Source organism: Oryzias latipes, chromosome 13, assembly GCF_053564925.1.
Source record: "Oryzias latipes strain Hd-rR chromosome 13, Olatipes_Hd-rR_3.1".
NCBI classification, from domain to species: domain Eukaryota; kingdom Metazoa; phylum Chordata; class Actinopteri; order Beloniformes; family Adrianichthyidae; genus Oryzias; species Oryzias latipes.
This window is the reverse complement of record NC_136249.1, coordinates 27894015-27906744: the sequence shown is the minus strand read 5'-3', so window position 1 is coordinate 27906744 and position 12730 is coordinate 27894015. Positions and strand designations below refer to the sequence as shown.

The 12730-nt window shown below is 38.2% G+C and overlaps 1 protein-coding gene across 8 annotated transcripts in view; it reads right to left on the bottom strand.

Annotated features, from left to right (window-relative positions):
* Positions 1-205: 205 nt before the first annotated feature.
* Positions 206-12730, bottom strand: part of frya (furry homolog a (Drosophila)) — a 50214-nt gene continuing 37689 nt past the window's right edge. For 4 of the 8 annotated variants that reach the window (XM_078930113.1, XM_023961344.2, XM_023961350.2 and 1 more), the window contains exons 43-62: positions 11489-11583; positions 10824-11404; positions 10639-10736; positions 10387-10557; positions 10158-10298; positions 9519-9698; positions 8786-8950; positions 8617-8691; positions 8350-8520; positions 7287-7487; positions 6675-6818; positions 5712-5875; positions 5427-5634; positions 4538-4687; positions 4355-4453; positions 4196-4279; positions 2891-2908; positions 2632-2742; positions 2345-2550; positions 206-1508 (exon numbers count right to left, since the gene is read on the bottom strand). In XM_078930113.1, the coding sequence (XP_078786239.1) occupies positions 1250-1508; positions 2345-2550; positions 2632-2742; positions 2891-2908; positions 4196-4279; positions 4355-4453; positions 4538-4687; positions 5427-5634; positions 5712-5875; positions 6675-6818; positions 7287-7487; positions 8350-8520; positions 8617-8691; positions 8786-8950; positions 9519-9698; positions 10158-10298; positions 10387-10557; positions 10639-10736; positions 10824-11404; positions 11489-11583 (3321 nt within the window). In that variant the 3' untranslated portion in view covers positions 206-1249. Of the gene's footprint in view, positions 1509-2344; positions 2551-2631; positions 2743-2890; positions 2909-4195; positions 4280-4354; positions 4454-4537; positions 4688-5426; positions 5635-5711; positions 5876-6674; positions 6819-7286; positions 7488-7991; positions 8184-8349; positions 8521-8616; positions 8692-8785; positions 8951-9518; positions 9699-10157; positions 10299-10386; positions 10558-10638; positions 10737-10823; positions 11405-11488; positions 11584-12730 lie in introns of those variants that run through there. The other 4 variants (XM_078930110.1, XM_023961352.2, XM_078930111.1 and 1 more) reach the window with 3 other exon arrangements.

Here is a 12730-nt window from a genome sequence, read left to right as displayed (position 1 = left end):
ACAGTGACAAAAAAATGTAAATGTGAGTCAGCTAATCCAGACTGACACTTTTTTTTTATTTTTACAAAAAAGGGGAGCTGTAAAGTAAAAGTTGTGTCAGACAGATTTTATAACTTAACCGTTGACCACAACAAAACTTACCAAATAAATCTTCGAGCTGGCTGAATTTATACCATAAAGAGAATTTACTATAAATAGAATGTAATTTTAGTTAACAAATTTATTGATAAGTATACAAGTCACAAAAATTCAGTACATTGCCAAGGCAGATATATTTACAAGGCTACAGCTTTTGAAGCTTGACATTTATGTTTACTCATTCAGCAAGAAACTTAGTTAACAACATAAACATACAATCTTAGAAGCCTGGGCAAGGTTCTCGTACTAATATATACAATTCAAATAAAATAGTTTATTTATTTAAAGTTTTCTATTTTTTAATAGTACACAGATTTGCGAGCATGGCAAGTGTAACTGATCAAAAATATATTTGTCTTCTGCAAAACTAGTCTGATAAAAGCATGTTGTCTTTTTAAAATATAAATAATTTATCTGTTTGCAAAGTTGCTCTGTTAAAAGGTACAGTAAAATATTTTAGGTAGCAGAAAACCCACTGAGCAGCATGTAGGTTTTTTCCTTTTCTTTGTTTTACATTACAGTACTTTTGCAATCTGTTAAAGTAAAGCATCAACCACTCCCACAAATCCGAGTCAAATATGCCATCTATGATGGTCATTGTGATTAATTTCATACACCCCAGAGCACTCACAACTCAGAGACTCCCTCACAAAATAGCACACATCAGTTTTCTCTCCAGTGTTTTCAATCCTGTGATACTCAAATACATTCGTTCTGCAGACAAAAGGTCTTCCACTTCCGAGAAGAATTGCACGTTTTCCCTATATATTTAAAACATGAAATCCAATGGAAAATCTCCTAACTTTGGTATCATTGTTAAATGTTACAGTTGTCCTCAGTAGCAAGACAGATGCATTGACTGCTTCTATTGGTAGTGCAAGAAAAGCTCTTCATGTTGTCAACAGCAAAGTCCCTCAGCTATTTAAGAGAAATGTATTGCTGCATTTCTGACATTCTAGCTGTCAGACATTCTCCAAAAGGAAGATTTTGTTCTATTCCCCAGAGAGCGCACAAATTGATTTTAAAATAAAGTGAAAGCAGCTGCCTTGAACACGGAGAGAGAAGAGAGGCTGAATTACAGTTTTCTGTTTCCAATACTCCCAGGTCACAGTTACAGAGTTGATCCTGAAATCCTGGAGTCTGGGAGGAAAGCTGTGATAGCGCTGTAGCCCTGGGCTTGTCGGATCATGTCGCGTGTTTCTCCATTAAGTTCCATCAGCTTGGCAGAAATTTCCGTGAGGTCCTGCTTGGAGCCCACCAGAGCAAATGTTCCAGTCTGACCTAAGGTTTGATGTCGGAAATAGATATTCAGCAATGTTTGGACCTCATCCTCAGAATGAGCACCAAAGATGTCGTTGGGCCATGTTGTCCTGAAAAGGAAAAAAAATGGTACGATTAGGTGTGTTTGGTCGGTACTTTTTTGTTATAACAGTGCCTCTTGGGTACAAATGTTTATCTTATACACAGTATTCCCCCAATTTCGTGGGTGTTAGGGACCAGAGACGCCGGGAATCCACAGAATCCGCAAATCACTCCCCCCCCCATGGCCGAAGAATTTGTGTCAACTGATCCTTATTGATCAAAAACCCTTCTGAAATATTACTAATGCTTTGTAAGACATTTATTAAAGAACATTGTAATATTGCTAAACATAAAGAGTTTTTGTTGTTGTTGTTAAGAACAGTAGACTCTACTGTAGCGTATTTTATAACGCACATTAGGAGTGTCACTCTGTCACTCTGCTCCTTAAAACCAGGAGCCCGTGCTTCCTCCTTCATCAGTTAAGTGCAAGAGGCCTCAGCATATCAGGATATTTTCTGGATGCTTCGGAGTCAGCTGACGCCATTTATCCATGCAAGGGCACAAACTTCGGTCATAGCGATTCAGGAACCTTAGCAGCCGACAAGGAAGTCGATGGGCGGGCGTGCTCTTCATCTCTGGGCAAACTTGTACGGGTACAGAGGTGGCCCGTAAGAAATTTTAAGATCACTCGGTCAACCCAAAGAGCGAAAATGTACGTGCACATCTTTTCCTACAGGTACGCTGCTGGCATCAGGCTGAAGTGAACACAATTTGAAAGTTTAATAAGCAACTTTCTAGCAGGGTTAATCAATTGGCGACAAGCATTGTTACAACAAATGCATAACCTACCAAACGTTTCTTACTTTTTGGGCTGTTTACATGTATACATATACCAGTACCTCACCTGCACTCACGGATGCAGCGAATGGCTGTTTGAAACTCTTTGATCTTCATATTCTCCAGGATGGCCTGCACTGCAGCTTCAGAGGAGCTGAAGACGGGCTCAGAGCGAGAGCTCTCACAGACGGCGATTTCATCTGCAGTCACTGAGGCAGCTGCTATTCTCAGATTGCTTTTCAACTGACTTAACTCTTGTGACATATCTGTGAGCTAAAGTTTGAAAAGGGCAAGGGTTAGACAGTTGGCGTCCAACAGATACAGAATCAACATTAATGAAACAGAAGGACCAACCTCTGGAACAGAGCATATTGCATGGACCATTTCAATCAGCTTACAATAGGACTGAAAAAGCAGCAGCAACTGAAAATGGAGTTTGTACAATCTTTGACAGAGCTCCAGTTGCTAGAAGACAAAAAGTATCTGGATTAGTTATCTATCAAAAAATAATATCGACATATAAATAAACCAATTTATGAAAGATAGTTTCACAATAAGCCTAAAACGTTGGCGTTAAAGCAGAGAAGAAGAGACACAAAGATGTGAAACTTACAGCTAGAGTTTCCATTTGCTACCAAGTAAGCATGTTACAAAGCAGGAAAGAAGTAAAAGAAGTAAGGAAAGCAATCAAAAGCAAACAAAATCTCATTATTTTCATCCATGAAAGAATGAAAAACATCTAAAATAATTGTCATGCATGTAAGAAGAAAAGAACAAATGTGTGTGGAATAAAACAATTCAAAACGGCAGTGTTGGTTCTCTTTTTAAAGACCCACTCTGACGAAAGTTGTGTTTTTGTTTTTTTAACATGTTCTGGCATTTTTCTGATGATGTAGGACATATGTAAAGGACATTAAGCTCAAAATTGCTTTGCTGAGTATTTCGTTATTGAAATAATTGTGAATCAGGGGCAATTTGAATCTGCTCTGCTCCATTCCGATGCATCAACTTGCAGACAGGTAGATCTATGTACGTCTTTGCTTTCCTCAGCTGACATTTGGTTTAAAACTGTACAGCTGGATAGCTCCAATATTTCTTGCCATTTTATTGCACTGGTAATGTTGGGTTGGGGGTGCGAGTAGCTGTAAGCGAGTGGGAGAGTGTAAACAGAGAACACTCTGCAATGGTGAGGGGAAGTTTGGGTGGGGTTGCTCTGCCCCAACAGTCCTACCTACAATTCAAATGGTAAAAATTTTGTAACTCCTGCCGGTGTGCAGAATGCCCTTGAAAATGACAGGCTTTTTGATTTTGGCTAAAGACGGAAAAATCATAATTAAAATATCACCGGGAATGCTCAAAGGTGATTGGAGTGGGTCTTTAAGAACAAAATTGTTAGTTAAAAAAAGCCACTAAAGTAGTTGTTTTGTTTTTTAAAAATTGCACAAATGCACTCACTTCCTGACACATTTAAGCAAATTTGGGAAAAAAGCATTTAGATGTCAAATTTCTTTGGATATAAAGTGAGTGTAGTTGTTCAGAGTTGAAATAAAACCAGAAAATGACAGAAAAGTTGATCCCATGATCAACGGAGCAGGAGGTGATCAAAGTGTTCATCCACTATGGGATCCTCAATCTGACATGCTCCAAATTAAAGTTGACGGCAAGAGAAAAAGGAAAAAGTAGGAGTAACACTCACAGAGCGACAGTTTCAGACAGTAATGCGGAAAATACAGCATGAAAGAGCAAAAGAAATTGAATCCCCTGCACTGATATTCTTCTGTTACAAATCTACTACTCGCACCTCAGCAGAATAAATCTGTCCATACTGAATCTGTATTTTACAATACTAATGTAATACATTTTGTCAGTTATGTGTTGCATAAATTTAGACAAAAATAAACCAATCAAAAGTGTCTACCTTTTCCTCATGCTGCGCTGGATGACATGTTATTGTTGAGTCTTCAGTGCTTCTGGGAAAAGTTGCTTTACAGTCCTTTAACCACTTAAACAAAGAAAGATGTGGTCACAATACAAATGCCAAAGAGACAACTTAAAAATAAAATAGAAATGTTCTTACACTGAGAGCTGCCTCCTTTTTGTTGTTGTAGGTGTCAACGTATTCTTGAAGTTCCAACACACTGAATTTCATTTTTTCCAAAAGCCCATAAGACATGATCTGTGGGAAAGGCTTTGTGAAATACTTTTCAACAACTGACAACTTATTTGGGGGAAAAAACAGAATTAAAATGAAAAAACGTACTGTATCTGCATCGATAAACAATGTTGGACATTCTGAGCAAGAGGTCAGCATCTCAGAAGACTTAATGAACTTTGATCCCAACCCTCTCAAGCCATCGCCAATATAATTCACGGCGTCACATGTCAGTAAACAAAATTTACTCTGGATACTCTGCAAACACAGAGACATTAGTTATAGTTTTGTCCATCACATTTTCATTTCATTTTAAGCAGTTATATTCTTTATTTGCAGGATGAGAATGTTTTTTTTGTCTTTTTGTCTTTTGTCAGTGAGGTGAACAATATCTGATATAAAACCTTTCAAGACTTAAATCCATACTCTCAAATAATACAACTATTAAGACAGATAACACATTTCTAATCTTTTGGGGGAATTATTTGAACAGAGAGGGCATATTGCAAGTGCACTTTAGGAGCATTTTGGCTTCATGATTCTGAAGTTACTTTATAAACTTTAGTTACTTTAAAAACAGTGAAAAGAGAGTTATTAGTCATTTAAACTACAAATATAAAACACATTTGTTTTAGTTTTAAGATGTCCCCCACTAGTGATAGATGAGCATTATCTGTAGACCTGTTTTTATGTGCATGGGAAGTGGTAACAATTAACTTACACAAATCCAGGTGAAAAATATGCATGTGAATAAAGTAAATGTTGAAGTATACAGTTTCCCAATACCATATAGCTTGAGCTTTAACAGCAATTTGAAAAAAATAATAATGAAATAAATAAAAAAACAGGGAAAAAAGATACATTTATCAGTTTTAAAAAAAACTACGTAATGAATCAAAACAATAATTGATTTGAGTTATATTTAATCCTTTGAATCACTGCAATAACTAATATAATATACTGAATTCCTGCTGCCCATGTAAATGGGATTAAATACCTGGAAAAGCGATGAAAACACTTGAAAGGTGTAAACTGCACAGGATCCATCGGAGTCAGACACAAGCTGGTTGACGTGACTCCGCCAGGCCTCCTCTGCATCATCGCACACTGCAGGTTGAAAAGCGGCCAAAATAGCAGAGAAGAAAGGTGATGGTGGCGGTGAGGAATGCGATTCCAGTAAGTTATCCATCTCTTCTTCTGCAAGACTGAATCGTCACAAGTGCCCATTAGAAATTATATTTATTTGACTGTGATTTGTCTAAACTGTAAAAGAAATGTGTACCTAAGTGCACAGGAGTCCAGGTCCAGCTCTGCTTTACAACCACTGGAAATCAAGTCTGTTGTCAAACTGTCCTCTGAGTGACACTCGAGGTGAAGATCGCTGATTGAGAGCGACAAGTCGTCTTCATGGACATTGGTGTCTTCATCTTCTTGTGAAAACTCACTCTGAAGTAAAAGAGACACAAAACTCTTCAGAATAAAAGAAACTGACAAAAATCAAACGCAAATGCTAATGTAGCATGCGTCAAATGTATCTGTGACTCCCTCTGTTATTCTTCGTTATCAGTAACATCACTATTCAAATAAAACTGACACACTAACCTTTTATCGGGACACTCCTTGATGTTTTTTTTTTTTGTTTGTTTGGCACATTTTATTTAGTTTTGCCAATTAAATTAATTTATAAATACTTCATCAGAGCCAGGAATCTGGCTTTGGGCACTTTTGGTTTTGGACAGGCAATGTGTAAACCTTTGGTTGAACCCCCACATGCCAACAGCTTTTAGTTACTGCTTAGACCAACCCACACAGAAGCAGTAGGTATACACATTGCCTTTCACAGATTAAGAAAAAAAAAGAGTAAAATAGATTATGAACCCATCACATTCCCAAACAATCTGTCACTAATATTATGAGGTGGAAACGAGCCCACAGCCCAAAACACAGATTGTCTCTTTGTAGGATTCAGATCATTCACCTTTTACATGCAAGATTTAAATTACAGAGGATATACTGGCACATGCTCTACTTTGAAGAAAGAATATGTAAAGGAAGTCGAAAAGGTAAGCAGCGCTATTTAATGCATAGATTGAGCCCAAAGCATATCTAACATTTAAGACATTACACTAAAAACATTGCAACATAAAGGCTCCTATTTGGCAAAATTAGTAAAGAATTCCAGTATGGAACTGCGATAGGAATTAGTACTCCCTAGAATCTCAGACACTCTGAAGCCCTTATTCACCCGCTGCTTCGAGTCGTCTGGCAGTTGGACATCGAAACTGGGGTTTTTGGTACTAGGAGGAGTTGAATCTGTCGAAGTTTTATCAGAAAAGGCAGATGGCGCATCCATGCTACTGATTTCGGCAGTTGGAGAGAGGCTGACATTCTGAAAGCACAAAAAAACAAAAACAAAGGGTGGATTGAGAAATGCAAGAATTGCAACTTGGGGTGTAAGAATGAATCAAATTAAATGATTAATTGATTCCTACTTTCTTACTAAATTGTGCCATCTAAGGCAAATTGTCAATCAAATCAAAAATCTTGACCTTTACTATTATAAAGTCATTTCAGATGAAAAAAAAGTTGATTATATCAATATTGGAAACTTTGGGGAAACATTTTTATTTGGTTTTGTTTCATTTTGTCAAATGATGAAGACCTAATAGACTCCCCACAATGCTATCATAAATAACTGTCAGTAAATTAGCATACTTTTGAAACCTATCATAAGATGGGACACAACATTTCTGGTTTAAAAATTCTGAAAATAAAACAAAATACTTTGATATTACTAGAAAATACCCCAAATTTTACTTTATTAAAAATCTAAAATTACTTTTACACAAAAGCTTACAAGCTGGGAGTGGGAGAGTGTTTGGCTGGTAACTAAGGAATCCTCCTCAGACGAATCATCTGAGTCTTCATGCGTGATCTTGCTGAGGCTGGGCATGCTGCTGGACAGCTGACTCTCTTCCAGGGGCTGGAGGTCACTCTGATCCAAACTGTCCATAGAGTGTCGACGCACCCCCCAGTTAAAGCTGTCCATAGTTTCTCCCTGCAACAGTAGAATAAAGAGATACTCGGCACCATGATGTATATAACGCAACTGCATGCATACACACTTACAACCATGCAGTGCACGTTCAGGGAGAGGGTTAATCACTCTATGGTTGGATCCATGTAAAGAATTCAAGTGATTACAGTATGTGATTTGATGCTACACTAAAATCCCAACACTGTTGACACTTTTTCAAAGTTAAAACCAAAATAGATGCAATGCAACTGAAAATATAGCAGACTCATAAATCCAAAAAGACAGTAACTTAAAGCCAAAACATCACTGATGGTCTCAACTAAACACCAGACTCCATCAAATCTCCATTTTATTAAGTCAAAAATAGGAAACTTCCTGCTCAAACTTAATTTAATTGCTTTGTTATCAGCCTGACTGCACCTAAAATGATTTTATAAATTGCATTCAATGCTTTGCATGTTTTAAACACCTACGTAAGCACAGGGGTTAGTCCTTGGACCTCCTTTTTTAGACCTTACCAAAACTTGTTGTCCACCTTGAAACTCCGCTTTGTGAATGTGGCAGAAGCAGCTTTGTATACTGCACAACACACACACACACACATTCTGTCCTTTTTTTTTTTTTTTACCATCCCTTTGACAGCTATCTAGTCTGCACAAATGCCAACTAAGAGCACAGCAAATTAAAATGCAAAATGAGTAAAGTTACCTGTAGCTCCTAGATTGCACAGACAAAAAAAAGGGACAGAAAGCTCGTAAAGCAGAGAAGGTACATCAGATTTATGCAACATAAACAAGTTTTGCATCGAAAGAATGGCCCATCATTTCTGATTTTGCAACTAATGAACAGGTTTGTCTGTGATTCAAAAGGTAAGAAGACCCACCTCCCCATCTTCAAGCTCCACATCTAAAAAATCAAAGTCTCTGAAGACTCTGAACTGCTGCTCTGATGTGACGTCGTCCATATTGTCTTGTTCTCGATTGCCCTCATCGGAGGACACCAGGCTGGGCTGGTGCTCCATGAGGTCCAAGTCTCCACAGCTAGAGAAAATCACCTATGCAGAGAATGGAGAAAAAAAAATCATTTGTCACAGAATGCAAAAAAAGATGTTTAGTGATGTTTCTTGTTCTAAAAGCAACATCTGTCTTACCGAAGGATTTTTTGTGAGGCCGACTTCTTGTCCGCACAGAGACAACACATTTACCAGTTTTTCACGTGTTCTTTTCTGCAAAAAGTTAAAGAATTTTTCAATTTAGATTAGATACCAGTTTTTTTTAACATAAGAAACTGTAAATTTGTAATGAGAGAAAACTTCATACTTGTGAAGATTGAGGTCTTTTCCAGCTGACTGGCACCAGGACGTTGTTGGAGTTGGATTCAGAGGAGGTAGAGGAAGTGCTGCGGGTCACTGCCGTCTTACTGCTCTTGGCATCACGACCCGGTGAGCACTGTAAGTCATCAAAACGGCGACCAATCAGTGGGGTCTGAAACAAACAAATACAGTTCTGGACTCCAGGATAACAGTAAAAATATTACAATGTTTTCTTTGAAATGGAGATGAAGTAAAATGGATCAATAGTTTACACTTTTTTTCTCCTAAATATTGAGGTGTTCTTGAAATGATCAACAAGTATTTTTCCTGTGTGATCACTGCTGCCAACTCAAAGAACTCACTGATTCATGCAGTAAAGGAAGGCGGCAATGAGCTGACATCATTTCCTTTCATTCATGAGCTGCACAAATATCTCCTGTTCAGTTCCCACACACAGGCACTGCTCCTATCTTTCACATCACTTTCCAGTTCCCTTCTTTCTGGCTAATTATGTTTACCGTCTGAGCTTTCAAGCTAATCTCAACCCTCTAAAGTGAAATATCCAAAAAGGAAGGGGAAGTAAAGTTTCCATGCCACAGCTTCAACAAACACCACACCCAATAGCAGGGAAAATCCAAGCCCAAACATGGAAGGATTTAACCTTTCCACTGGCTGGAGAAACTTGAAATGCATTGTCCTAAAAATAACAGAAAAGAAAAATTAGATAGAAATGTTCTTGCCTCAGATATGTCAAAGTGGAAATCCAGGGTTTTCCCAGGCAGAGCCTTGGAAGACCGGTCCCAGATGCAGCTGATGTCCTCATAGGAAAGGTCACTCTGTGGGAATGAAGGTTGAACCAAGCTGGCTGATCGAGAAACGACTAGCTTCAGGATATTTAGGGCCTCTCTCCAATGGACAGTCTGCAGTGAAAACAGATAAATGCACAACAAACAACATTAATTAAAATGCACACAGAAAAGAAAAAGTGAAAGATGCCTGTTTGTCTGACTCATCTTTGGGATCAGAGGTATTTGATATAAATGGACACAGTATGAGAATAGGCACAGGCCTGGTCTGAAGCTGACTGTTTATAGTGTGGGTTTGTCCACGAATTTACAGTGCTGACACAACACTGACTTCTTTTCCTCTTTCTTTTCAGAGCACTTACAGGAAACAAGGAACAGAGACTAGTAAAAAAAAAAAAAGACTCAAATATTCATTTTTATTCTGACTCACCTTAAAAAGAGCTTTAAAGACCCACTCTGATGAAAATCATGTTTTTGGTGTTTTTAACATTGTTTCTTAAGGTAGAAGACATATATATAAAGACAATTAAACTGATTAAATTGAAAAAAAGGTGTTTGTTGTAATCAACTCACATGGACAAACTTTTCAATTGTCTTCAGCACCTCCATGTTAAAGGGTTTGGCTTGAATTCCACTCAGATCCATGTGACTCAGAAGGCTGGAAATGATGTGTAGAAGTGTCTGCTGCATGCTGGGGAGACCCTTTTCCAACAGCTGTAGGAGTGACAGAACACACAATATGTTGGGTAACCCAGACTCTGTCCACAGCAAGGCAAATAAAAAAAGAGGTAGCTGCACACACCTCAGCCATGTAAGTGACCAGATTCAGCGTGACGTCTGGGAAAGCCTCGTGAAGATACCGACACATGACATTGACCCAGGAGAAGCAGTCCCGTGTGTATGAACGTGTTTTATACAGGGTCATGACGTGAGCAAGGTTGGAGAGTTTGGCATTTTTCTCTTCGTGGCTTACCTACATCAAAAACGTATCAGTCAAAACATATATACTAGTAGAAATCTTATATGAGAATCAAGAGATTATCCACAGTCAAACCTGGGCTATTTTCTCAGCAACCTCTTGACAAAACTGTGTGGGGGCATCAAAGTGCTGCACAAGATGTGGAAGCTGGCACAGAATATTCAAGGGAAAACCTGGAGGATGAAGAAGACGAGACTTTAATAATTCTAAAAAAAAAAGCTATCAGGATAACTTGCGTCAATCACATTTTGGGGAAATACCTATGGCTTGTGAGGTGTCCACTACAGGGACTCGTGATACAGGTGCAAGTTGGCAAAAGAGTTGGAGCGTGAGATCAGTGGTGGACAGAGAAGTGAAGCCCTTCAACAGCAGTTGCTGGAGTCCAGTGAAACTGCTCCATTTCAGCTGACTTTGCAGCTTCTCCAGCTTCTCCCTGTTCTCCAGCTTGTCAAGCGATATATTGGATAGAAGTTTGTTCAGGAGGCGTAGAGACATAAGATATTCAAACTCAAAGTCTGACTCCATCAGGGACACTGCCACCCAGAATATGGTGGCCATCAGGTTGCTAGGGTGGTTGATGCTCATTGGGTCAGTGACGTTGTCTTTAAGAGCAGACGAGCCCCGGATCTTTGCCAGCAGGCCCTGCTGTTCAGAGGCCTGGATACGATCGAGTGTGGCGCTACGCGGCGGATCAGAGAGCCTGTCAGCCTCTCCGAACTTCTTAGGAACAGAGGAGCTCCTCTGATGCCGGATCCTCTCTTCTCTTCTTAGGTTGAGTTGTCCTGTGCTTTTCCTGTTGGAAAGCTGCTTGAGGCTAGTAAGGAAATCTGGAGATGTGGCTCTGTAGTTACAAAAATAAAAATGCAAAGTTAATTTACATTTGAAAAGCTAAATGCTTGTGGATACATCTAGAAAAGAAACAAACCTTGTCAAGGCAGCCATCAGATCATTGTTCTTGAGGCATTCTGCCAAGTTGTCCACCACAGATTCCAGTGTGAGTAAGACTTCCATCACATAGCCCTATGAGGGAAAAAGTACACATGTTCATTTAGAAGGTCTAATTTTAACCTTGATTTCAAATATTTTCATGACTGTTAACAATAATCACTCACCTTGTTGAGCAAAATGAATTAAAATGACTTTTGTCATCTTCTTATTCAATCTCTGGCAGGCCAAAACAGAAGGAGTCTGGCACAGTTTTTACCCTCCAAGGCAGTTAAATAAAATCATGTCTACAGATAAATCTAATCACACCCCTCTGTACAAAATTTTTCTAAGCCTTGTTCCTCAGCTGTAGATCACCAAAGATTGCACTGGTACCCACTGGCTCCACGCTAAGAGCTTGAAGGTACTTATTTGGTAATTTATTGCCATATTTGCTATTTTTACTGTTTTATTATAGATTAAAAAATGCAATTCTCAATTTGTGTTTTAGAAAAGTCCATAAATTAGGACCAGCATTATAGATGCAACAGGCTCAAATGAAAAAATATACAATTGGAACTGCTTTACACTCAGTGAAAGGTAAGGTTTTAGGTTTGAAACACAGGTGAAGAACAAGATCAAAATCTGTTAAGCCAGAACATTTCAAACTTTCTAAGAGGTTTAACTGCAAAATGTTTCTACAAAATATTGCTTTATTGTTGACTGAATAGGAGCAAAATTCATTTTAAAGTCATGGTTTTTACTATATGCAACCAGTAAGAAGATGAGAAACTACAAGGAAATGCTAAAATCCACCATATCCAAGTTAAAACTGCAATGTTCAGCTTTTTAGTAGCTGTATTCATTTTACAAGTAGTCACATTGCTGACAAAGCAAACGTTCCTCTGGTGTTGTACGAAAAACCAACTAAAACAGCTCCAAAAATGTTTAAAAGTATTTGTGATTTGTTGACTTATTAAGCAAATACAATTTTCAAATCAAATGTAATACTGGTTTATCACTTAAATTGATTATTGGTTGATTGCTTCAACTCAATTTTGTTTGATCTTTTATTTGTCTATTTTTTTAGGGGGGGGCTGCTTTTTAATTCTATGTTTGAAGAAAGAATTCCCTGTTTATCAATGAAAGTTTCACCTAAGTCTGGTTTAAACTTTTACATATGCGACAACAGTTTTTTTTATTAGCATACACATTATTGATCCATATTTAGAAAGAATTTTAA